The 22,523-nt window shown below is 36.2% G+C and overlaps 7 protein-coding genes, 1 long non-coding RNA gene and 1 pseudogene across 16 annotated transcripts; 7 read left to right on the forward strand and 2 right to left on the reverse strand.

The window, feature by feature from the left end:
* Nucleotides 1-887: 887 nt before the first annotated feature.
* Nucleotides 888-1,885, reverse strand: AT3G52605. 2 transcript variants are annotated; one of them, NR_141682.1, is made up of 2 exons: nt 1,530-1,885; nt 894-1,407 (listed from the first exon to the last, which is right to left on the reverse strand). It is a non-coding gene; the product is annotated as an other RNA (long non-coding RNA). The 2 variants fall into 2 exon arrangements; NR_141683.1 differs by having other exon boundaries at nt 888-1,876.
* Nucleotides 996-3,264, forward strand: AT3G52610 (GATA zinc finger protein). The gene is made up of 3 exons (NM_115121.5): nt 996-1,860; nt 2,214-2,382; nt 2,637-3,264. The coding sequence occupies exons 1-3, from the start codon at nt 1,063-1,065 to the stop codon at nt 3,095-3,097; spliced, it is 1,428 nt and encodes a 475-aa protein (NP_566970.1). The 5' UTR covers nt 996-1,062; the 3' UTR covers nt 3,098-3,264.
* Nucleotides 3,265-3,593: 329 nt separating this feature from the next.
* AT3G52620 (uncharacterized protein) lies at nt 3,594-4,372 on the forward strand. Its single transcript, NM_115122.4, has 2 exons — nt 3,594-3,776; nt 3,957-4,372. Exons 1-2 carry the CDS (start codon nt 3,663-3,665, stop codon nt 4,104-4,106), a joined length of 264 nt encoding a protein of 87 aa, NP_190830.1. The 5' UTR covers nt 3,594-3,662; the 3' UTR covers nt 4,107-4,372.
* Nucleotides 4,373-4,486: 114 nt separating this feature from the next.
* Nucleotides 4,487-5,418, forward strand: AT3G52630 (Nucleic acid-binding, OB-fold-like protein). 2 transcript variants are annotated; one of them, NM_001084804.2, is made up of 3 exons: nt 4,487-4,584; nt 4,725-4,992; nt 5,082-5,418. In NM_001084804.2, exons 2-3 carry the CDS (start codon nt 4,734-4,736, stop codon nt 5,144-5,146), a joined length of 324 nt encoding a protein of 107 aa, NP_001078273.1. In that variant the 5' UTR covers nt 4,487-4,584; nt 4,725-4,733; the 3' UTR covers nt 5,147-5,418. The 2 variants fall into 2 exon arrangements, with proteins under 2 accessions (NP_001078273.1, NP_190831.1); NM_115123.2 differs by having other exon boundaries at nt 4,546-4,584; nt 4,728-4,992; nt 5,082-5,273.
* AT3G52640 (Zn-dependent exopeptidases superfamily protein) lies at nt 5,387-11,146 on the reverse strand. Of its 3 annotated transcripts, NM_115124.5 has the most exons (17): nt 10,968-11,146; nt 10,756-10,892; nt 10,552-10,665; nt 10,353-10,467; nt 9,709-9,791; nt 9,484-9,560; nt 9,005-9,082; nt 8,315-8,386; nt 8,139-8,212; nt 7,908-8,040; nt 7,729-7,800; nt 7,523-7,642; nt 7,233-7,304; nt 6,986-7,126; nt 6,711-6,795; nt 6,179-6,623; nt 5,387-5,892 (listed from the first exon to the last, which is right to left on the reverse strand). In NM_115124.5, the coding sequence occupies exons 2-17, from the start codon at nt 10,838-10,840 to the stop codon at nt 5,628-5,630; spliced, it is 2,031 nt and encodes a 676-aa protein (NP_190832.3). In that variant the 5' UTR covers nt 10,841-10,892; nt 10,968-11,146; the 3' UTR covers nt 5,387-5,627. The 3 variants fall into 3 exon arrangements, with proteins under 3 accessions (NP_190832.3, NP_974419.1, NP_001030848.1); NM_202690.2 differs by having other exon boundaries at nt 5,423-5,892; nt 6,179-6,795; nt 10,968-11,094; NM_001035771.1 differs by having other exon boundaries at nt 5,425-6,795; nt 10,968-11,094.
* Nucleotides 11,147-12,203: 1,057 nt separating this feature from the next.
* Nucleotides 12,204-15,559, forward strand: AT3G52660 (RNA-binding (RRM/RBD/RNP motifs) family protein). Of its 3 annotated transcripts, none has more exons than NM_001339581.1 (9): nt 12,204-12,373; nt 12,686-13,507; nt 13,585-13,701; nt 13,775-13,915; nt 14,097-14,276; nt 14,405-14,612; nt 14,698-14,876; nt 14,965-15,050; nt 15,141-15,559. In NM_001339581.1, exons 2-9 carry the CDS (start codon nt 13,148-13,150, stop codon nt 15,283-15,285), a joined length of 1,416 nt encoding a protein of 471 aa, NP_001327786.1. In that variant the 5' UTR covers nt 12,204-12,373; nt 12,686-13,147; the 3' UTR covers nt 15,286-15,559. The 3 variants fall into 3 exon arrangements, with proteins under 3 accessions (NP_001327786.1, NP_190834.1, NP_001030849.1); NM_115126.4 differs by having other exon boundaries at nt 13,114-13,507; NM_001035772.3 differs by having other exon boundaries at nt 12,204-13,507.
* An 85-nt stretch (nt 15,560-15,644) lies between these two features.
* AT3G52670 lies at nt 15,645-17,353 on the forward strand (annotated as a pseudogene). The gene is made up of 3 exons: nt 15,645-16,651; nt 16,735-16,869; nt 16,976-17,353.
* Nucleotides 17,354-17,517: 164 nt separating this feature from the next.
* AT3G52680 (F-box/RNI-like/FBD-like domains-containing protein) lies at nt 17,518-19,612 on the forward strand. 2 transcript variants are annotated; one of them, NM_115128.4, is made up of 4 exons: nt 17,518-17,650; nt 17,876-18,746; nt 18,826-18,960; nt 19,050-19,612. In NM_115128.4, the coding sequence occupies exons 1-4, from the start codon at nt 17,625-17,627 to the stop codon at nt 19,386-19,388; spliced, it is 1,371 nt and encodes a 456-aa protein (NP_190836.2). In that variant the 5' UTR covers nt 17,518-17,624; the 3' UTR covers nt 19,389-19,612. The 2 variants fall into 2 exon arrangements, with proteins under 2 accessions (NP_190836.2, NP_001319731.1); NM_001339582.1 differs by having other exon boundaries at nt 17,547-17,650; nt 18,826-19,612.
* Nucleotides 19,613-21,285: 1,673 nt separating this feature from the next.
* On the forward strand, nt 21,286-22,361 carry AT3G52690 (RNI-like superfamily protein; the record flags this gene model as incomplete). Its single annotated transcript, NM_115129.1, has 3 exons — nt 21,286-21,747; nt 21,832-21,960; nt 22,053-22,361. 3 exons carry the CDS (start codon nt 21,286-21,288, stop codon nt 22,359-22,361), a joined length of 900 nt encoding a protein of 299 aa, NP_190837.1.
* Between the last annotated feature and the right edge of the window lie 162 nt (nt 22,362-22,523).

Consider the following 22,523-nt stretch of genomic DNA (forward strand, 5'->3'; position numbering starts at 1 on the left):
TAATCTCACGCTAAAATAAGAAGTACACAATGTGGTTTGCAATCAATTTACTTTTGTTGTCTTTTTAATCCATTTTTAACAATTCTTTTATTGGTTTTGTCGAAGAAAAGAAAAGGTGTAAAGTCAAATAGTTTGGTCAATTGTTTTAAGGTAAGTAATAGTAATATCGAGGAAAATAGTAGATAAAACTAATTTTGGTTTTAGATCAGAGTTTTGTTTTGTCTATTTTTTTTCCTTCGTTTGTTGTTTCACATTTGTCTGGACTTAGGGGTACGTCAATTGGAGAGCAGGAGAAGAGAGTTAGTATTACACTAAACTAATTAAGTCCACCCATGATCTATCTATCAAAACACTAAGCAGAACCAATCGAAATACATAACAGCACAAGAAAGGTCGTACGTCCTTAATTATATATTGTAGTTTTCCATTAGGTACTCTACATACTATATAACCCACGTCGCCAGGATGGTGATGGATTCTTCTAAGGAAGATTGACTGATGCTAATCTATCTCTTGTCAACCAAAATTCTGCCGCCTGAATCCGATTCTTTGACAATAGAGTCGCTGCTAAAGAGCTATCTATAGTGTAAAATCCAAACCATCTATATGAATAAGAGATATTACTTGACAGTACTCTTCAAGGCTATCTATAGAATCATATCGTTCAAACTGTTGTTTCTTAAAGAGCATCTCGTGTGTTTTATCTTTATTAATCTACATTCCATATATGTTGCAAGCTGAGTGAGTATGCATGAGTAAAACAAATAGTTCCACTTAAACCTTTTCCAAAAAACCAAAAAAAAATCCAATTATTTGACCTTAAAATATAGGGAGAGGTTTATATAGTATTGCCTAAACGTGAGCAACGTAAAATTAAAGACGCTAAATTCGTAAATGCAAAATCATTTCTATTTGGTTGATAAACCGGAAAAATTACACTTAACCGAGTAAAAGGTACGTCACTGTATCTTCCCCATATTTACCCACCTGACAATATATGATACAAGTAAAATCTTAAAATCCCAAAAAAGTGAAAACAATCTCTCTTCTTTCTCAAGGATAATGAGTGAGCCAAATCGGGTACCCAAATCCATGACCCGACCCGTCGGAGGAACCGAGTACAGCTGGTGCAGAGCGATTGACGGCGGCACAGGTATCGCCGTCATAGCTCTCTTACTTTCCCGAACACCAAAACTCCAAAATCTCCAAAATACCCTCGACAAACTCCAGATTTACCACCCCACTCTCCGTTCCAACATCCGTTTCGACGCATCCGCTAACTCCTTCTCCTTCGTCGTTACGTCCGCCGCCGATTCTCACGTCGAAATCCATCCCTTCGATTCCGTATCTACGGCTCAGATCATCCGAGACAGCGACGATCCATGCGCTGATCCACACAGAATCATCCTAGAACACGAGATGAACAAAAACACGTGGATCAATCCACACCGTTGGATCAAATCCGAGTCACGCGTGTTTATCGTCAGTCTCTACGATCTAACCGACGACGGAGAGCAACGGATACTCACATTTCGGCTGAACACGGCGGCGGTCGATCGTACTGCGGCGGTTACGCTTCTGAGAGAGTTTATGAAAGAGACGGCGGCTGATGGTTTCGGAAACGGTCCCGTGGTGGCGGCGACGGAGACGGCGGTGGGATTAGGTAAGGCGATAGAGGAGCTGATTCCGAGTGGGAAAGGGGATAAACCGTTCTGGGCGCGTGGCATCGACGTGCTTGGTTACTCGTTAAACGCGTTTCGGTTTTCGAATTTGAATTTCGTGGACGCAGAGAATTCGAACCGGAGATCGCAATTGGTGAGGCTCAAATTGGATAGAGATCAGACTCTCAAACTTGTGGCTGTAAGTTACTCTCCACACCATTCGATTAATTAATTATGTGCTAATTACTATTATTACGTGTTAACCATAGAGTATTAGTATTTGTTACCATTTTTGCGTGTATGAATATAAAATAAATATCTCACGAGGATTACATAAAAAATAAAATAATAGTTACTTTTATTTTATTGTTATGTACATAATTTTGAGTAATCCATAGTCTACAAATACTCATTGTTGCAATTACATATGCATACATTGAAGGGCTCTACATTTAGTTTGTAACTCAAAAAGGACTAAGAGGATGATGGTTTGTGCTAAAAAAGCTTTAGATTGTTTCTGAAAAGTTGGAGCAATTCAATCACTATTTGTAGGGATGCAAGGCAAGAGGGTTAAAGTTATGGGCGGCATTAGCGTCCTCGGCGTTAATCGCTGCGTATTCCTCGAAGAATCTACCGCCATACCAAGGAGAGAAATACGCCGTGGTGACTCTTTCGGATTGTCGTTCCATTCTTGAACCTCCTCTTACTTCAAATGACTTTGGTAAGCTCGAAAATTTGGGATTACTATAGCCTTTGATGATATATATGAGGAATAGATGTTCATAGATTATCTTCTCATGATTGCAACAAATTTTTTATGAGCTAGTGATGATACGGTTCAAGACTGCATTTTTGTAGTTCTTACTAGACATTTTCAAACTCGTTAAACTAACAATGGACAAATGCAATTTGATTTGGATGTTGTAGTATTGATCTTATGATTTGAACTTGATATATTTCTTATTTTGTTTCCAGGTTTCTACCATGCAGGGATCCTTCATACACACGATTTAACCGGAGAAGAAAAGCTCTGGGACCTAGCCAAAAGATGCTACGACTCGTTCACATCCTCCAAGAACTCGAACAAGCAGTTCACTGATATGTCAGATCTCAATTTCTTAATGTGCAAGGCCATAGAGAATCCTAATCTCACGCCTTCCTCTTCTCTGAGAACCGCTTTCATCTCCATATTTGAAGATCCTGTTATCGACGAGTCTCCAGAGCCTGAATTGGCTTCTCTTGGGGTGCAAGATTACATTGGATGCGCGTCTATCCACGGGGTTGGACCGTCGGTTGCGGTTTTCGATGCGCTTAGGGATGGAAAATTGGACTGTGCGTTTGTGTATCCTTCGCCATTGCATTCAAGAGAGCAGATGGATGGGCTGATTCAACATATGAAAACTATTCTTTTGGAAGGATCTGCTTCTTCCTTTTGATTTGTGTTTTGACAATCAAAACTCTCTCTTTTGTCCAGAGGCATAGATGGTCTCTGTAAAAAAATTAGTCGAAATAAATTAACTTCAAATTCTCCTCATAGATTATTGCAAACATCTATCATGAATAGAATAATATAATATTCTTTAAGAAAACAATTCAAATCAAAGAAATATGTTAGATGAATATTGTCATACACAATTCTATTTTATAATAAATTTAATTCAACCATCCAAAATGTTTGAAAAAAAAGTGAGCATTTATTGTCAAAAATAGGATTTTAGATTGGAAACATAAGGTGGAAGTGAAACTGATAAAAATTGAGGAAAAAAATATAGAAAGTGAAAATTGAAATATTTCATTTCAGTGGAATCAGCAATATTTGCGGACAATAATTTAAGAATTGAGCTAAAGAAAGCTTATGGAATCAGCAAACTCCAAACTATTTTTAGAGCACAAGACTTAGCCACAAAATCCAAACTTACTTGCCTCAGTTTCAAGCTATCTTCATTTTAATTTGTGTTCAAATCATCTTTTTGTAAGAAAACAAAAATCATAGTGTCAAAAATGGCAACGGATACAACAACTTTTCCTGAAGGCGATGCAGAAGCTGAACTTAATCCTGGCCAAAACAAGAATTTCGAAGTAGATCCTGTTTCATCAGAGATTGCTTCTGAAAAGGTAATTAGTTGCTTATAGAATTTAATTAGATTTTATATATGACAAGATTTATGATATCTCATTATTGAATGGATGTGTTGATTTTGCATGAGTTTCAAATAAACCACCAAATATTAAAAGCTTTTATCACTTTTCCATGTACAAGATTTATATATTTACTTTTGGGTTTGAAATGTGAAGGTACAAAAAATCGTAGAAAAGAGGGAAAACGCAAAGGCAAAGAGAGATGGGGCACGAACGCTTAAAAACACGATCATAGTATCAGCAGTGATTGTGGCCGTCGCAGGAGCCGCTTTTGCTATAACCAAGAAATTGAAAGAGAATAAATGATCTTATACAAGTTAATTTCTCAATTTTCCTTTGTAACTTTTCTTACATAAGAAATTAAGAAAAAAATAACTATTGACATTATATAATAATTATTAAAATCTCTATATTTTTTTATATGTAATTTTTAAAATTAAATAATGCAATTGAATACCATTTTTTGTTTTTTTCAAACTATGGTTTGAATAATGCGTTTAATGAATGTGTTAATTGTACCAACATCAAAAATAAACGAATTCTGGTTTTGTGAAAAAAACTCAACGATCCAAGGAACACCTAAAAGGCCCAATGGGTACAATACATACAGGCCCATAATCAAACGATTGGTCCCATTGTTTCTCTTCATATTTGTTGGCGCCATGTGAAGCTTTTCATTTCCCGCCCAAATTCTCTCCATAAACTCTCTCAAAGCCTAGAAAGTCCTCAGAAGTTAGGGCTAATCATTTGCAACTCCGACGAACGATTCATCTTCTCCAACAAGGTAAATCTTCTTAATCAATTCTCTTCCCTTCGATTGAATTTCTCAAAATCGATTTCCTGGTTTTCAAAATTTTTAATCCCTTTATCTTTGCTATTGAATACGAAACTGATTTACCAATTCGCTTTTGAATCTTTGAACAGTAGATAGCAATGGATACTTCAAGTCCTTCAGCTTTTGTGAACGGAGCTTTGTTGAGGAGATTCATTGGCCAAAAAGTCAGAACTGTGATTCAAGTGACTGGTTCAGAGATTGGATCTGTGGTTGGCAAATCTACTGATGATCTTCAGATCGTTGTTAGAGGATCGTCTCCTCCTTCTCCTCTTACTACTTACCTTGAGGTTATTGGAATTGCAGAGAGTGATAACGCTATTCGAGCTGAAACTTGGACCAATTTTGGCAACACTTTTGGTAATTTAGTGATTCCATTACTGTGTCGAGTTTATCAGATTTGCTATTGAGTTGTGTTTTGATGTTTTGGTTGTTATTTTTGGTTGCAGATACACAGAACTACAACGAGCTATGTAAGCTAGCAAATGGGGAGTTCAAGCACTTGTTCATCTAATGTTGTGATGATGATTATGATCATGGAAGCGATTCCATTAAAACATTTTGTAGAGATGCTTATGCTTTATATGTATTTGATGTCTCACCACTTTCTGGTTCTATGATTTTATTTACTTAGTATATGTAACAACTTCTTAATCTATCACAACTAAGCTTAAATTGCTGTTTTGTTAATTGAGGTACCAAAACACAAAACAAAACACTATTTTCTTCTTGGCAGCTAAGATTTTGCTCTGGATTTAGAATTGTATTGTTGCTTTATCTATAGGATTTTGTGAAAGCAAACTTTTTTCTTATAAATTTCTTGCCAGTGTAATAAAGAATTTAACATGAATTAGCTCAAAGACATATTTTAATAACCTTGGTTGAGAAAAAAGGTTTCTACCACTAAGGTATTGGTGGTGTTGCTGGTTAGGCAATGTCTTACGGAAACTGACAAGTAATTTTGAGCCGAGAGGAGAGGGAATTAAATACAAGTCTCAGTCCTGCTTCAAGGCTTTTGTGATGATTGACTTAGCAGCCAAAATTCCGATGTAAGCCAACGTTGTGACTGTAATACCTGCAACGAGGACTGCATTGTCGTATGCTGAGTGCTGGACTGTGTACACATGCACCCTTAAAGTGTCCCAGTTGCTTTCGGTCCACACTGGATCAACCATCCCCATAGAATCTGATGAGTTCTGTGGTAGAATTGTCCAAGCTCCATCGTTATACTTCAATCGAGTTGAATAAGCTGGAACATACCTGCCAAAACCAGAACTTAATGTGTTATGCTCAGACAGCAAATTGGTTAGGTCACATACAACATATCAGGTCAGGGGAAGAAGAAAATGATGATAGCTTCAATTCAAAGGTCAACAAACTAAAGATAGACTTTCTCCCAAGTCTAAAAACACTCCACTTCTGAAGCCTATCCTAATTAATAATTCCTATAAAATGCCTACCAGACTTAAGATTTTGGTTCATTTTGAGACATAAGAGAGAACTTGAGCATGCAAACCAAATTGCAATTTCCAAGCACAGAGTTTACCTGGTTGTGGAGACAACACATGTTCCTTCCTTGTTGCTCTCTGCTTTGATGCACACTTCGTCAGTTTTGCTACAGACTCCTTTTGAACAAACTGAGGTTGTATTTCCCTTTTGGACAGATGTTTTATCTGCCAGAAAGTTCCATAGGAATCTAGAAACATCACCGACGTAACCAAGGTAAGGTTTGGAGGAAGGTTCTCCGAGGATGACGCCAGCATAGTTGCCTGGACAAGTGTTTGTCGGTGAAATATAGTCTTTTACCAAGTTGCAAGATAAGCCCGGTTCACAAGCTAAAAGACAGGTTAGAAGCTCTTCAACGAAAGAAGCATTGACATGGATGGATCCCAGAGCTGAATTGCTTGTATCTTTGTTGTCACTTGCTAGGATGTAAAGTGTTCGGGCCACAACAGAAGCAGCAGCTACTACAGACGAGGAGTTGATATTTGCTGCAATACAACACCAGAAAGGAATCAAAAGTGCAAAATGGGGTTTGGAGCGAAAAGAAGAGAAAGACAGGCTGTGACTCTTCTTACACAAGTCATCGAGGTGACTATGGTAGAACTTATTCACAAAGTTGGTATCAAAGTCTTCAAGTACAACAGCTGAAGTCTGAGGGTTCTGCAACAATGAATATGATGTTATACCTTTTTCACTCTAGGCAATCTGGTTCAGAATCACATAATAGTAAGCAAGTATACTTCTCCTGTCATATTCATGATCAACTGAAGGTGAAGTATATGCAAAGAGTATAGTGCGAATACACATTTGAATTGTCTTCCCATCTATTTACTTGGAATATATATTGTACCTTTCTCATGAAAGCCATCAAGGAGGATGGGGGTATTCCAGGGTTTGCAGTATCTGCTGAAAGAATTTTGATGTTTTTTGATGCAAGTGAATCCTGAGCTATCTTTAAAGCATCCAGTGTCATGTTTGTAACTGAAGAAACCTAAAGCAGAACACCAAAAGTGGAGGTTAAGTCGCCTATGACAGTTTTCACATTATCGAACGAATTCGAATTATGCAAGAGTTTCAGGATATCAGGAATTTCTCACCCTTGTTTTATGAGCAAAGAAGGTGTTTATCCCTCCACTTAAACCTTTTCCAACAGATCCTATTTCAAGCACCTGTTAGATAATAGAAGAAGCAATCTGAATTCGATCTTTAGATTTAGAAAATTGTGAACATTCAATTTCACAAGGAACACTTAAACTTGCTTTCTGCGCTACTAAGAAACAAATAAGTTGCAGCAACGATGAAACACAGGCAACTTTTTCCACAGGGATTTCATGCATAAGGCTAGCTGTCTCTATCAACTTTGTCAGACCAAAACAATAATGATTACCGTTTCAATCGAAGTATTGCTAAGGCCTGCGACAGCATCTGAATGCAGATCTAATTCGTGTAAGAACCTCCTGCTGCCAAGGTAACCCCATGTCTCTCCGGTCAGAACCAAAAACACAAGCTGCATTCATTTACGATTTACATGTATTAAAGCTTGCAAACAACAAAAAGCGTGAAATAACACTAAATCACATGGTACACTGGCACCTGTTTTTTGAGATTACTAATACCATCAACTCGAGAAAGAGCATCAACTGCTCCTAGAAGAGCTACCAGACCCTGAAAGAAGGAGAACGTGTTGAGCAATAAATCGGGAAAAGAAGAATAAGAAGAGTAAATAAATGTATTCTAGATCAACCCAAAAGCAGAAAATAGCAAGTTCTCACAGATATTGGTGAATCTGCACCAAAACTTTTGTCACGGAAAAATGATGCAGTATCCATGGAGGCCACAGTCAGCACAACTGGTTTGCGATTGTTGGAAGACGAAACACTGATTGGTGGAAGCGAGGACCAAACACTGTCCTTCATAACAAAGTTGTTAGAAAACGAAACGTATCCTTTAAAAGGTTTTCATATGTCATTAGATCAGACAGTAATAAAGACCTAAATCTTTACCTATATCCGCCCAATGGGAGGCAAGTTCCCTCCTGCAAACAAGCCTCCGAATTGTGTGTTCCAGCTTTGGTAGTCTAATACAAAAAATAGAGAATTGGGTGTCATAATCTAAGTCAAAGTGAAGATCCATAAAGCTGGTTAACGTTCCAGTGAGCAAGATTGCTAAAGCCATATACCTCCATAACCATATTGAATTCAGCAACATCACTGGTATATGTTCCATGCTTCATCTTTTTCTTGGAAAGGATCTGCGCAAATATAATAGGATGTAAATATGTAGTCGATAACCTGAAAAAAGTGAAGCTATCCACATAAACTATACACTTTAGATTGCTACCAACACAACAGAAACATAAAGCTAGCTTCTTGACAGAACCTCATCTGGTAAGGACAACAACATACTATAGAATGACATAGTTGACCAGCAGTTTAAAGGCAACTACCACAAGACAAATGGAAAGGCTATGGTTGAGTCCAATTACAGGCTATGGAAAGCAACATGCATTTGAAATCTACAGATGCAGCTGGGAGTTGCCTTCAGCTGGATGAGACAAACATTCCAGGACCAAATTTGTATTCTTATTTAAAATGGGTAATCAATGCTTAGAAAAATTTCTGCAGACTAATTCAGTTTAAACTAGGAGTATTCATTTCATATGACCTTGGAGATACATATCTCATGCATCATTTTACAGCCATATTTTCATCAAGCAATACTGCTCTTAAGAGTGACCAACAGTCATAATGCCTCTCTAAGCCTTGAGTTCATTTCCTCATATTTCTAAAAATGTCATCAATTTCGCTTTTCTGACAACACAAATAGACACATTTAAAATTTGCAAAAGAATGCAAGTTTGAAGGATTACCTCATGCACAGCTGATATGCCACTTTCTGACAATAAGTACACAGGAAAATTATAATTTCTCCACATGATGCTTGATGCCTGCAAATAATCATTTTTTAGCAATGGTCAATGGCTAGAGACTTATCGCCTGCAACTACTCATAAGAATCAAAATCATTTTTTCTCCGTAGATAACAATAAGAGGAACTATCTTTTAATTAAGGTAGATAAATATGCAACAGATTTTTGAACTTCTTTATAAGTGATCATCTAGGCAGATACATGCATTCCTCCAGTAAAATTATACCATAAGAAAAGGATTTATGGTATTTGTGTGTTAGCAGGTAGTTAAGTTTAGTTCCAGAAGAAAACAGCATATAACTCGGAAATGCTTGACTATGGATTTGGTGATAACTGATTGAAACAATTTCCAACCCACTATAAAAGAGTTGACAGGAAGAAGTAATTTCAAAGATCCAGACAGAGTTTACGCTACCGTACAGCTGAATTCCATTTGTACTCAACGTTTTCATAGGGTGAAAACTGGGCTTGAGGAAACCTTTTATCAGGAGAAAACCCTACAATAAAGAAGAAAGAAACACTAACGCCATCAACATAGATAAGAAGTATCAAGTACTATTTTTAAGGGAATTAAGAACTCAAGACAATTTAAGGAATTAGCCATTCAAGTTGACAGAATCATAAATATGTGGATGGACATAGTACCTTTTAACTTTTGTTGGAAATTAGATCCTGATTCAACTAGAACACCACCAATTTTGCTAGCAAAGCTCAAATCAGTTGACACCCTGGAAAAGGCACAAAGAGGAGTGGTCCTGTTATTTCTACTGAATAGAGTGTCTAAGCGATGTACAAGTCTAATGAACAATGCCAGAAGTAAGCCAGACTGCAGGGTTCTACAGTAAAGTGTTTGGAGGTATACCTACTTTCCGTTAGTCGAATGAAAATAAAGCGGAAAAAGCCAATGAATTACTGGTTCCACTAAACACCTAATCCATGCACCAACAACCAAGTGACTACATTTCTAGCAGATTTCAAAAATGGTGATAAGAGGGTATACTCATTCCAATCTGTTGTTTCACTGTCATGGAAGATTACTAAAAGTGTTTGCCTTAAATACTCAAGTACTAATGAAAACAAACTCTTAGATATACGTTATTCTTAAGGATGTAATTGCCTTTCCAAAAAGGCTGATTTGGCACCCAAAAGCTAAATCTTGTTTGACGTTAAATAAAACACCAAAATGAGAACTACAAGCGAGTGGGAAAGCACTACTCCACAAATTAAGAGATCACTAACAAAATCGAATAGAGGTCATGAAAGTTTTGTAAATGAAAAAGGAGACATGCCTGGTAAAGAAATCTTCCATTTCATCAGCTGTAACCAAAATAGTGTGTGGCTGAACCAAATCTTTAACGTCCTTTAATTTTATGATTGGAGCCACCACTTTATTTATTCCAGGATCTGAGTATTTTTATAAACATAAAACTTAGAGGACCTCATCAACAGATAAAAATCATGTAGCTGAGAGGCCCAAAAGAAGCTTACTTGAACATCCAATCTCTCCAGACAGATTGAGAAGACGTACACAAGGAAACCCATCAACAGCAACATACATTAGCTTCTGAAGGTCAGGTACAGATTCAATAGATGTTATCTCATCTACACAAAACGAAACCTCAATTTCAGATTACAATGTTCTATCAACTAATACATTTCATCACCAATTTTATCCGGGGAAAGGAAACTCACCAGCGAGAGAGAGATGAAGAGGAAGGATTGAAAGTAGAACAAGTGTAAAAGCTATAGAAAGAAGACGAATAAGTCCCATTGCCATAGCATCCGTCAGAGAGTTGCGATTATTAGCGGAAGCTACTTGCAAATCATCGCTGCAGATACGATCAAGAATAATGTGACCGATTTTATAAAAGATCAAAAAATGTTAGAATCGGAAGAAGCAGTACCTGGGAAACGAAAAAAGGGGAAATTGGAAGAGAGAGCGAGAGAGAGGTCCGATTCGCCGGAGAAATGGAAACCTAGCTCGGAATTACGCGGTGGGAGTCTGAGTCAAAGACTGAGATTTTTCGTGTTGATTCTTATGTCTTTCAAAATTCCCAAGATATAGAAAAATTGAGGTATTCACATTTTGTGCGGATTTTATTATATTAAAAGTAATTAAGTGAACCTATCTATATATATATTTTTGCAGCCATTTTGTAAAATAAATCCTAGATTTGGAACTTATTTACAATGGCTGCCACTGGCTTTTATTTATTTATTTTCTTTTAGCAATAAATTGATTAACAAACAAAAAATATTCCAAATATATTCCAATCCCATATATCACGCAGATTTCTCCAAAATTTGAACTAGATTTCGGAAATTATTTAAAACAAAAAATATTTGACAAACCAAAATACAATTGCAATCCCTTAAAATGAGCAAAACGCACATAAATACATTTCTTATCAGTTCACTAAATCTTATTTCTCCAAAATTTGAATTAGATTTCGACAACTATTTAAAACAAAAATTTGTTTGACAAACTAAAATATAATTGCAATCCCGTAATTTTTTTTTTTAAATTAGCGGTGTACTACAAATTTTTTTAACGGGACGGGTTTGGCAGAACGGGTTTGGAAGGATGTTACTTAATAACAATTGTAAACTATAAAATATAAATATTTTATAGATAAATATAATTTACAGACTTTTATATATACTAATTTTAAAAAATAATTGTCTCCGCGGTGTACCGCGGGTTATAATCTAGTTGTTTATACAAAAAGAAAAAATATTTTCATTCCACATTTTCTTTTTTTTTTTGTAAGAAATTTGTATTACATTTTATGGCTTCATTTTTACAAAATCGTAGACTAATTATGATTGATTAGGGTATTATTTGCTAGATTATATAGGCAAGTTTTGGCTAAAAATTGATAAAAAAAAAAACATATTGTATATGGTAAAACTATAATTTTAAAGAAATTATTCCATATGTGATTTTAACAAATAACGTAGATCATGTATAAACTGCATGTTAATTAAGAAAAAACTAGTGTTAATTTTGAAAACAATGTGTAAAAAAAATATAAGGCGCAAATTCTCATCCAACTTGAAAGTTTTTTTTGCATAAAAATCAAATTTGTCGTATATTAAGATCGGTAATAAGCCGTAATATAAGATTGGTCGCATCATAATAAAAAGTGACTACACCTCCTTGATAGTCTCGCTTAGGCATCTTTTAGGTCATATCAATACAACATACACATATACATATTTTTCAACACCTGAGGTGCGCGAAGATAGACACTTCTTCATCCTCTCCGTAATTCTCAAAATTAGGGTTTTCTTCCGGCAGCTCTCTCAGGTACTTTCTCGCTCTTTCTTCTTTCATCTCATTGCGCCTCTCTTCGTTTCCTTTCGTGAATCTTTTTTTTTGGTTGGGGATCCAAAATTGGGATTTGTGTAACTCTTCTTATCTTAATTAAAAACTGAATCTTTCTCTCATTTTTGTTCCAATGATTGCTAAGTTAGCTTAAACACGCCTTTGATTGACATTTCTCTGAGTTATAGCTTTGTATGTGTATTGGGTTGTTCTTGGTTGTATCTATCATTGTGGTCAATTTGTGTGAAATAATCAAATAGAATTGTAGTTATAAGCTGAGGATTCTCTTAACAGGTTAGATTGGCAGCATAAAAAATATCACTTGCAAATTCTGAACAATGTCTGTTGTGGGAGATTCTAACATGGAGCTGGAGTTTTCTAAGCAAAGATACTATTTTGACTTTAGCCCTTCTTATCTTTCTTGTTGCCATGAATATTTTAACCTTCTTTGCATCTAACCAAGGCCTATGATATCATGGTTTTTATCCGCTCTCAGGGGTCATTTCGTTTCTTATCTTTTTTTGTTTCACCTGTTGAGCATTTCATCGCCCTCTTCTCTCTTTGTCTATTTGTTTGTCACCTTTTTAGCCGCATTATGGCAAAGCGTCAATTCGAACTTCTTATTCTTCTTTTCTATTGGCCTCTTATTGTTTCTTTTCCAACCTTTCCTCGGTTTTATTCTCTCTCCCCACTTGCTTCTTGCTTCTGTGTCTCCTCCACAGTTGTACTGCAAGCATTCTTTTCTAGATATTTAAGATGTCAAGGACGAGGACTGCTGCTTCTGAGGCTCATGACTCCATGGAATCTGAGGAAAGGGTAGACCTTGATGGTGACAATGATCCTGAGGAGATTCTGGAGGAGGAAGTTGAATACGAAGAAGTTGAAGAGGAGGAGATTGAAGAGATAGAAGAGGAGATAGAGGAGGAGGTTGAAGTGGAAGAAGAGGAGGAGGAGGAGGATGCTGTTGCAACGGAAGAGGAAGAAGAAAAGAAAAGGCATGTTGAACTTCTTGCACTTCCTCCACATGGTTCAGAGGTTTATCTTGGAGGGATTCCTACTGATGCTACTGAAGGGGACTTAAAGGGCTTCTGTGGATCTATAGGAGAAGTTACTGAGGTAATTTGACATCTTCTTACCTAAACTATGGTTGTGATTTAATTTATCTTGTGCTGAGTTTGGTGTGATATCAACAGGTTAGGATAATGAGGGAAAAGGATTCTGGTGATGGAAAGGGGTATGCATTTGTAACATTCAGAAGTAAGGACTTAGCTGCTGAAGCAATTGATACTCTAAATAACACTGACTTCAGAGTAAGTTCTTTGACCTGATTCTTAGTAAATTGTCTGGCTCTTATTTGTTTATTTACTTGATGTAATTCAATAGGGTAAAAGGATAAAATGTTCGACTACCCAAGCAAAGCATCGTCTCTTTCTTGGTAATGTCCCTAGAAATTGGATGGAGTCAGACATTAAGAAAGCAGCAAATAGAATTGGTCCAGGCGTTCAAATTGTCGAACTCCCAAAGGTTTGTCTCCTGCAACTTGGATAAGTTTCAGCCTATAGTGTCTATTAAGTTATTTCTGTAACTTTCATCTCAAGTTCATGTGTAATTTGTAACTTACAGAAGTATTTTTTCTATAGAAATTTAAGACATGCCTTTCTCACTCAGTTGATCGGTTTTCTATTTGGTTTTGTTAAAATCACAGGAACCACAAAATATGGGCCGGAATCGTGGATTTGCTTTCATCGAGTATTACAACCATGCATGTGCTGAATACTCGAAACAAAAAATGTCAAATCCGAGTTTTAAGCTTGATGATAATGCCCCAACTGTAAGCTGGGCTGAATCAAGGAGTGGAGGAGGAGGAGATTCTTCGGCTTCCCAGGTTTGCTTCATTAGAACCTTTCTTACTAATAAATAATAGAAGCAGCAACAAAGAGACATGTGTTCAAATGTTTTTCTTTCAAAACCATGAAAAAGATCTTACTAATATGCTGTGTGGAATGATTGCAGGTCAAGGCATTGTACATCAAGAACTTACCTAGAGATATAACACAAGAGCGTCTAAAGGCATTATTTGAACATCACGGGAAAATACTGAAAGTGGTGATCCCACCAGCAAAACCAGGAAAGGAAGACAGTAGATACGGATTTGTGCATTATGCAGAGAGGACAAGTGTCATGCGAGCTTTGAAAAACACTGAAAGATATGAGATTGATGGTATGTTCCATTCCGAATAATATTCTTCCGTATCCTCACATCTTTTGATGTCTAAATACCAAATTGTATCCTCATTTGTATATAGGTCATATGTTGGATTGTACTCTGGCAAAGCCTCAAGCTGATCAAAAGACGAATACAAATACAGTTCAGAATGTGCAGAAATCACAATTGCAACCAAACTATCCTCCTCTTCTTAGTTATGGCATGGCTCCTAGTCCCTTTGGTGCTCTCGGTGGATTTGGAGCTTCTGCCTACTCACAAGTGAGATTTCTACTACTTATCAATCAAATCATTATCTTTTGAGAAAACGTTATAACAATTTAAGCCTAAATTTGTGGGAATTGTGCAGCCATTAATGCATGCCGGAGGTCACGCAGCCGGTGGAATGTCGATGATGCCAATCATGTTACCCGATGGGAGAATCGGATACGTCTTGTAAGTTCTTTTCTATATTCCTCTATACTGATCTCATGCGATTCCTATATATAAGACACATGTACTGATCTGACGTGTTGAATGTTATAGGCAACAGCCTGGACTAGCAGCTATGCCGCAACCACCACCAAGGCATTCTCCACCGTATAGGGGAGGCAGCGGTTCGAGCAGCAGCAGCGGCAGCAAACGAAGTAGTGACAACGGTAGAGGACGAAGCCGTTACAATCCTTATTAGTAATTTCATAATTATGTTTTCTTTATTGGGAAAAACACCCCAACCAAGACACGAAAAACAAAAAGTCAATTTTAACCATTGTGTTTTTGTCTTTGTGCCATCTGTTTTGAGTTTTGTGTGACTCTTAAGAATTTGCGGGTAGCAATGGGGTTCGTTTAACTCGTGTTCTGTATATCATTGGTTTCCTGTTTGTTTTTTAAAAAATAATTTGTTTATTCATGTCTTTTTCTGATTATTTTATGTATGGTCCAGGCTTACTAAAGCCCAATAAAGGCCCAAACTTGTTATCGTTTCAAATTAGCACAATCACTCACGTCATCATCATATTAAAGCAAAATTTGTATCCGCCCCGCATTATCCAAAACCCTACCGGCCGGCTGTTCAATTCTGTATCCTCTAACGCCGTCTCGTCTCACAATTGGTGAGTTTCAATCTCTTCTAATTTTCGTGTTTGCGTTTAGAGCGTTTGAAATACGATTATAACACCGGAAAAGCAAACGCCATAACAACGATGAGAAATCAAGGTTTTACGAAGGAGGATAGGATGAATCAGTTGCCTGAAGATTTGATTCTGCGGATTCTGTCTTTTCTTCCAACAGAACTTGTCATAGCAACGAGTGTTTTGTCTAAACAATGGCGGTCTCTATGGAAGTTGGTGCCAAATCTCGAGTTCGATTCTGATGATTACGAAAGTGAACACTATACATTTTCAGAGATTGTTTGCAAGTCTTTCCTTTCACTCAAAGCTCCGGTTCTAAAGAGTTTGCATCTCAGTTTTAGATGAAAGTCAGTTAATCCTGTAGATATCGGACTTTGGATAGGAATTGCGTTTGCTCGACATTTGCGTGAATTGGTACTCTATGTTGCCCCGAAGCAGACCTTCACATTTCCGAGTAGCTTGTGTATTTGTAACACACTTGAGACTTTGAAACTCATACTTGGGATTCATGTAGACATACCTTGTCCGGTTCTTTTGAAATCTCTTAGAACTCTGCACCTTGATTCTGTGAGCTACAAAGATGAAGAATCTATCCGTAACTTGTTATCTAGTTGCCCTATTCTTGAAAATTTGGTTGTGTATGAATATTGGTATAATGTTGTGAATTTCGATATTGAGGTCCCGTCTTTGAAGAGACTTGAGATTTGTGACGTTCTTCACAAAAAAGAGTTTAGAAGATATACGATTAATGTTCCCTGTTTGAAATACTTGAGAATCGAAGGGTTAAATAAAGATTTTGAGCTTTGTCTGAATGCGCCGGAGCTGGTGGAGGCATATTTTACTAAAGGTTCTCTTATCATCGCTGATAAGTTTCTTGGTTCACTAAAGTCAGCCAAACGTCTCTCTTTGGATATATTAGCTTTGAAGGTAACTTAACCTTGCTATTGAATTTTTTGGTTATCTCATTGTTATTTGCAAGATTTATATACCAATAATTGTTTCATGCACAGGTTGTGTATCCTACTGGTAGTATCTTCTATTAACTGGTATATCTGGAGATGCATACACGTAGAGAAGAGTGGTGGAATCTACTTACGGTCATGCTCGATAGCTCTCCTAAACTACAAGTCCTCAAGCTCATTGATGTAAGATATATCATTTTATTATTCAGCTATCTACTTTTGATGGTCTCTCTTAGGGGTTTAAATTAGTGAAGGTCTAAGAGTAATACACATGAATTGGTCTCATCAGCATACTCAGGATGTAAGTAAAGATAATGTGGTTAGCGAGAAATGGAACGAACCAAAGTATGTTCCTGAATGTTTGTTGTCTCACCTCGAGACATTTGTGTGGATAAGATACGATTGGGAAAGAGAAGAAGAGAAAGAAGTAGCTACATACATTCTAAGGAACGCAAGATGGTTGAAGAAGGGAACTATCTCCACAAATCCCATCGAATCGAAAGACCTTGAGAAGTTGGAAGAGAGACGTAAGATGCTCAATGAGTTGGATAGTGTGGTCAGGGCTTCCAATTCTTGCAACCTTGTGTTCGAATTCGAATGATCTTATACAATCTTGCTTTTATTGAATGGTTTTACATTCGGCCATTGGATATTGAAAAATTTCTGAATCTTCTCTATCTCTATTCTCTATGATGAATGAATGATGATACAATCTTCTGCTTCTTTCGAGCGATGTTGGTTAACATTAACATTTTGGTATTATTTTATAAATAAGTAAACCGGTCGGATTCGGTTTGATTTTAAACAAAACCGAGATTTTGATTTTCAATTAAAAAAAAAAACCTAAAGTCTTTCAATTGGCGAGAGATTCAGTACTTTCTTCGACTTTGTTGAGTGTTTGAAATGCGATTTTAGCACCGGAGAAGCATTGAACCTGAATGATTTCACCGACAATGGAACAGGGGTAAGTTTCTTTGTTTCGTTTATGTTTAGAGCATTTGAAATCCGATAAAACATATGTTTCTTTGTTTCGATTCTTTGAGAAATCGAAGTTTTGTGAATGAGGATAGGATGAATCTGTTACCCGAAGCTTTGATTTTAAAGAAACTGTCTTTTCTTCGAACAAATCATTCTATATGCAAGCTCGAAACCCTAATTCTTAATCTTGTCTTCTTTTGGTTTTTGTTAGTGAAAGTTTGAGAATTCGCGTTGTTATGGGTAAAGACAGGATCAGTGAGTTGCCTGATGGTTTGCTTCTAAAGATATTGTCTTCTCTTCCAACAAACATTGTCGTAGCCACAAGTGTTTTGTCTAAACAATGGCGGTCTCTCTGGAAGTTGGTGCCAAATCTCGAGTTCGATTCTGATGATTACGAAAGTGAACACTATACATTTTCAGAGATTGTTTGCAAGTCTTTCCTTTCACACAAAGCTCCGGTTCTAGAGAGCTTTCGTCTCAAATTTGTTAACTTTAATCCTGTAGATATTGGACTTTGGGTTGGAATTGCTTTTTCTCGACATCTACGTGAATTGGTGCTCGATTTTTATCCTGCTGAGCTCGGGAAGGGGGTGACCTTCACATTTCCGAGTAGCTTGTGTACTTGTAACACACTTGAGACGTTGAAACTCGTACTATGTATTCTTGTAGATATACCTTCTCCAGTTCTTATGAAGTCTCTTAGAACTCTGCACCTTGAGTTTGTGAGATACAAAGACGAATCATCTGTCCGTAATCTTTTATCTGGCTGTCCTGGTCTTGAGGAATTGCGTTTGTATCGAGGTGACGATTCTGATATTAAGGTTTTCACTATTGAGGTCCCTTCTTTGCAGAGGTTAACGATTCATGATAACAATGATGGACCAGAGTTTTGGGGATATGTGATAAATGCTCCTTTTTTGAAGTACTTACTAATTGAAGAGTTAAGATGTCCTGAGTTTTGTCTGAATGCCCCGGAGTTGGTTGAGGCAAATATCGCTGAAGTTACATCTATAACCATTGAGAAGTTTCTTGGATCTTTCACTTCAGTCTCACGTCTGTTATTGAATTTATCACCCTTGAAGGTAATCTTTCGGAGTTCTTTGTTATCACATTGTTTGATTGTTTCTATATATATACACTAATAATTTGTCTCATGGATAGATTACATATCCTACTGGAAGTATGTTCTATCAGCTGGTATCTTTAGAGATGTATACACGTGAAGCAGAGTGGTGGAATCTACTTACGCTCATGCTCGAGAATTCTCCTAAACTACAAGTGCTCAAGCTCACTGATGTAAGACATTTCATTATTAGTCAGCTAGCTATATTTTATGGTCTAGGTAATGCTATACATTGAATGCCCCCTTGTCTCTATGGTCTCAGCGAAGTCAAAATTTTCATAAAGATGGTTTGGTTAGCGGCAAATGGAATGAGCCAAAGGATGTCCCTGAATGTTTATTGTCACAGTTAGAGACATTTGTGTGGAGAAGATTCGATTGGGGAAGAGAAGAAGAGAAAGAAATAGCTACATATATTCTCAAGAACGGAAGACGGTTGAAGAAGGCAACTTTCTCGACAAATCCCATTGAATCGGAAGAGCTCAATAAGTTGAAAGAGAGACGTAAGGTGCTCAACGGATTGGATGGTGTGGTCAGGGCTTCAAATTCATGCCAGCTTGTGTTCAAATTTGATCCATCTTATCTTGGATCAGACTCTCCTTAGCTCTTAGAGCCTCTAAATTTTACCGGTATGAGGGATTTGGATCGGTTTAGGGTTTTGACTTTTGATATTTATCTATCGTTATGATACAATCATGTTGTATAAGTCAGAGCTTCAAATTCTTGCCACCTTGTGTTCGGGTTTGAATGATCTTAGACTCATTCTTATCCTATAAAGCTTTTACGACATCTATATATACATTTTTGCAGCCATTTTAGCAAATAAATCTTAGAGTTGGACTTACTTACAACCAAATGCCATTAGCAAAAAAAATTTCCAAAATAATTAATTTTACATTAAATTTTTAATTTAAATTGTCAATCACATTATCAATCAAATTTAATCCAAACAAACTTCACATCAATCCCTTAAAATTAGCATAAACTTCACATTAATTATTTAGACATGAAAATATTTATTTAAAGATTTAAATCTTCTAAATTTTTGCTTTTAGAGTTATTATATCATTATCTAAAAGGCAAAAAATATTAATTTTTTAAATATTATTATTTGTATATTTAAACTTCATAAAACATTATTAATATTTAAATTTATAAAAAGTTTAATCTATCAAAAATAATTAACATCATTATATAATATATAGTTTTAAAAAATCTCAAAAACAATTTCGTCATATTTTGTGATTCGAAATTTTAAGAATAAACATATATTAACCAATTGGCGAAAAATGTGTGGGTTCAACGTCCCGCAACGACTAATATATTTTGACAATGATTCATAAACTTATTATAAATTAAATCAATATTAATAAAATAAATAGTTTTTTTTGTGGACGGGTTTGGAAGGACGGGTTTGGCAGGACGTTACTTAGTAACAATGGTAAACTATAAAATAATTTACAAATTTTTATATATATTAATTTTAAAAAATGAATTGTCTCCACGGTGTACCGCGGGTTAAAATCTAGTGTTAGCTTTATTTGTTTGAGGGACAAAAAAAAAATAGTTTTACAATTTCAGAAGTCAAGGAAAAATTTCCTAGTAATAATTTTTTGGTTATATGTTAATCTAATTACAATCTAAAATAGTCCGTTTGACAACAACCAGAACACGGTTTGGTTTAGTAAAAAAATTCAAGCATTGACCGCTATGGATAAATTTTATTTTCTTATTAAAAAATTGCTGATGTCAGCAACCTCTAAAACTAGGGTTTTAATTTTCGCCGATCCTTTAACAAACTAAACTTACAAGTGTTAATCATAAAGCTAGGTTAGCCAGATACGACTGGCGAATCTCTTTTTATTTAGCTTGCTTTTGCATTGAATTTTTTTGATACGATAGCATAGGGAAGGCATATATTTGAACGATTTTGCGAAATTCATTGTTCCTATCAACGAAAATGGAACAACGGTATATTTCTTTGTTTCGTTTATGTTCTTATAAGCATGCTTCCTGATTCACGTATATAGTTTTTGTAACGCAAACTCCAAACCCTAACTGATCTTTTAGTATTTTCTTCTTTGGTTTTGGTGGAGGAAAGTGAGAGAAAGCGAGGTGTTGTGAGGGAGGACTTGATCAGTGAGTTGCCTGAAGATTTGCTTCTACTTATATTGTCCTATCTTCCAACGAAAAAAGTCATAACCACGAGTGTTTTGTCTAAACGATGGCAATCTCTTTGGAAGATAGTACCCAAACTTAAGTTTAACTCTAACTATCATTTTACACATCAATTTTCAGAGAATGTTGGCAGGTCTTTGTTTTTACACAAAGCTCCTGTTTTGGAGAGTTTTCATCTCAAAGTTTGTGATATAAATGACGATAGACCTGCATGTGATGATATAGATATTGGAATATGGATTGGAATTGCATTTGAACGTCATGTGCGTGAGTTGGTGCTCGATCTTTGCTTACAAAAGTCTGTCAGATTTCCAATAAGTAGCATGTTTAGTACACTTGAGACCTTGATTCTCAAGTATTTGGCTCTTGTGGATGTTCCTTCTCCAGTTTGTATGAAGTCCCTCAGAACTTTGCACCTTGATTGTGTGAATTTCAAGCACAATGAATCTTTTAGTAACCTTATATCTGGCTGTCCTAATCTTGAAGATTTGTTCATGTATCAATATTACCCTCTAGATGTAGTAATGAATTTCATTATTGTGGCACCATCCTTGAAGAGGCTAGTAATTATAGATTACAGAGAGGCCGGGGGCTATGTGATAAATGCTCCTACTTTGAAATACTTGAAAATAAAAGGGTTGAGTCATTGTGGGTTTTGTTTGATTGAGAATGCGCCAGTGTTAGTTGAGGCAAAAATTAGAAATCTTTTTTATATATACAAAGAGAAGATTCTGGGATCCCTCAAGTCAGCCAAACGTCTTTCCTTGGACTTATCACCCTTGGAGGTAACTTTGCTTATCACAATTGTGTTATTTGGTTTCACAATGTTTATGTTCTAACAGAAATATGATCTTTATGCATAGATTAAGTGTCCTATTGATAGTATCTTCTATCAGCTGGTACATCTAGAGATCTATACATGTAAAGAGGAGTGGTGGAATCTACTTAAGCTCATGCTTGATAGCTCGCCTAAATTACAAGTCCTTAAGCTTATTGGTGTAAGACATTTCATTATCAGTCAGCTATAGCTACTTTTGGTGGTCTCTCTTTTGGGGTTTTTGTTAATTCCCTTTTGCCTCTTTGGTCTCAGAAAAATTTGGATTTTAAAAAAGTTGGTATGGTCGGCGGTAAATGGAATGAACCAAAGAATGTTCCTGAATGTTTGTTGTCTCAACTTAAGATGTTTGTGTGGACAAGTTACCATTGGGAAAGTGAAGTAGAGAAAGAAGTGGCTACATACATTCTAAAGAATGCAAGACAATTGAAGAATGTAAGTTTCTCTACAAGACCTATTCATTCCAAAGAGCACAACAAGTTGGAAGAGAAATGTAAGATGCTCAAGGAGTTAGATGGTGTTGTTAGGGCTTCAAGTTCATGTCACCTTGTGTTCATCGAATGATCTTATTTACTAGCTAGACTCTTCTTGTAACATTATATGATCTAAAATACTAGTAAGTAATGAACCAAACTTTCTGTTTGTTTCTTTAATTTGAATACACACTATTGTTTATCTCGTCTACATCCATTTAAATTGTCTGCCTTAATTTAATATTACAAAATC

This window comes from Arabidopsis thaliana, chromosome 3, assembly GCF_000001735.4.
Source record: "Arabidopsis thaliana chromosome 3, partial sequence".
In the NCBI taxonomy this organism is placed as follows: domain Eukaryota; kingdom Viridiplantae; phylum Streptophyta; class Magnoliopsida; order Brassicales; family Brassicaceae; genus Arabidopsis; species Arabidopsis thaliana.

Coding starts and splice junctions, on each gene's coding strand:
- AT3G52610 (NM_115121.5), top strand. CDS start 1,063: ATGAGTGAGCCAAATCGGGTACCCAAATCCATGACCCGACCCGTCGGA. Junction 1,861..2,213: donor AGACTCTCAAACTTGTGGCT/GTAAGTTACTCT, acceptor CACTATTTGTAG/GGATGCAAGGCAAGAGGGTT. Junction 2,383..2,636: donor TCTTACTTCAAATGACTTTG/GTAAGCTCGAAA, acceptor TTTTGTTTCCAG/GTTTCTACCATGCAGGGATC.
- AT3G52620 (NM_115122.4), top strand. CDS start 3,663: ATGGCAACGGATACAACAACTTTTCCTGAAGGCGATGCAGAAGCTGAA. Junction 3,777..3,956: donor CAGAGATTGCTTCTGAAAAG/GTAATTAGTTGC, acceptor TGAAATGTGAAG/GTACAAAAAATCGTAGAAAA.
- AT3G52630 (NM_001084804.2), top strand. CDS start 4,734: ATGGATACTTCAAGTCCTTCAGCTTTTGTGAACGGAGCTTTGTTGAGG. Junction 4,993..5,081: donor CAATTTTGGCAACACTTTTG/GTAATTTAGTGA, acceptor TTTTGGTTGCAG/ATACACAGAACTACAACGAG.
- AT3G52640 (NM_202690.2), bottom strand. CDS start 10,840: ATGGCAATGGGACTTATTCGTCTTCTTTCTATAGCTTTTACACTTGTT. Junction 10,468..10,551: donor TGGAGAGATTGGATGTTCAA/GTAAGCTTCTTT, acceptor AAAAATACTCAG/ATCCTGGAATAAATAAAGTG. Junction 6,796..6,985: donor TGATGGCTTTCATGAGAAAG/GTACAATATATA, acceptor TCATTGTTGCAG/AACCCTCAGACTTCAGCTGT.
- AT3G52660 (NM_001035772.3), top strand. CDS start 13,148: ATGTCAAGGACGAGGACTGCTGCTTCTGAGGCTCATGACTCCATGGAA. Junction 14,277..14,404: donor GAGATTCTTCGGCTTCCCAG/GTTTGCTTCATT, acceptor GAATGATTGCAG/GTCAAGGCATTGTACATCAA. Junction 15,051..15,140: donor GGGAGAATCGGATACGTCTT/GTAAGTTCTTTT, acceptor TGAATGTTATAG/GCAACAGCCTGGACTAGCAG.
- AT3G52680 (NM_115128.4), top strand. CDS start 17,625: ATGATTTCACCGACAATGGAACAGGG. Junction 17,651..17,875: donor TCACCGACAATGGAACAGGG/GTAAGTTTCTTT, acceptor GGTTTTTGTTAG/TGAAAGTTTGAGAATTCGCG. Junction 18,961..19,049: donor AAGTGCTCAAGCTCACTGAT/GTAAGACATTTC, acceptor CTATGGTCTCAG/CGAAGTCAAAATTTTCATAA.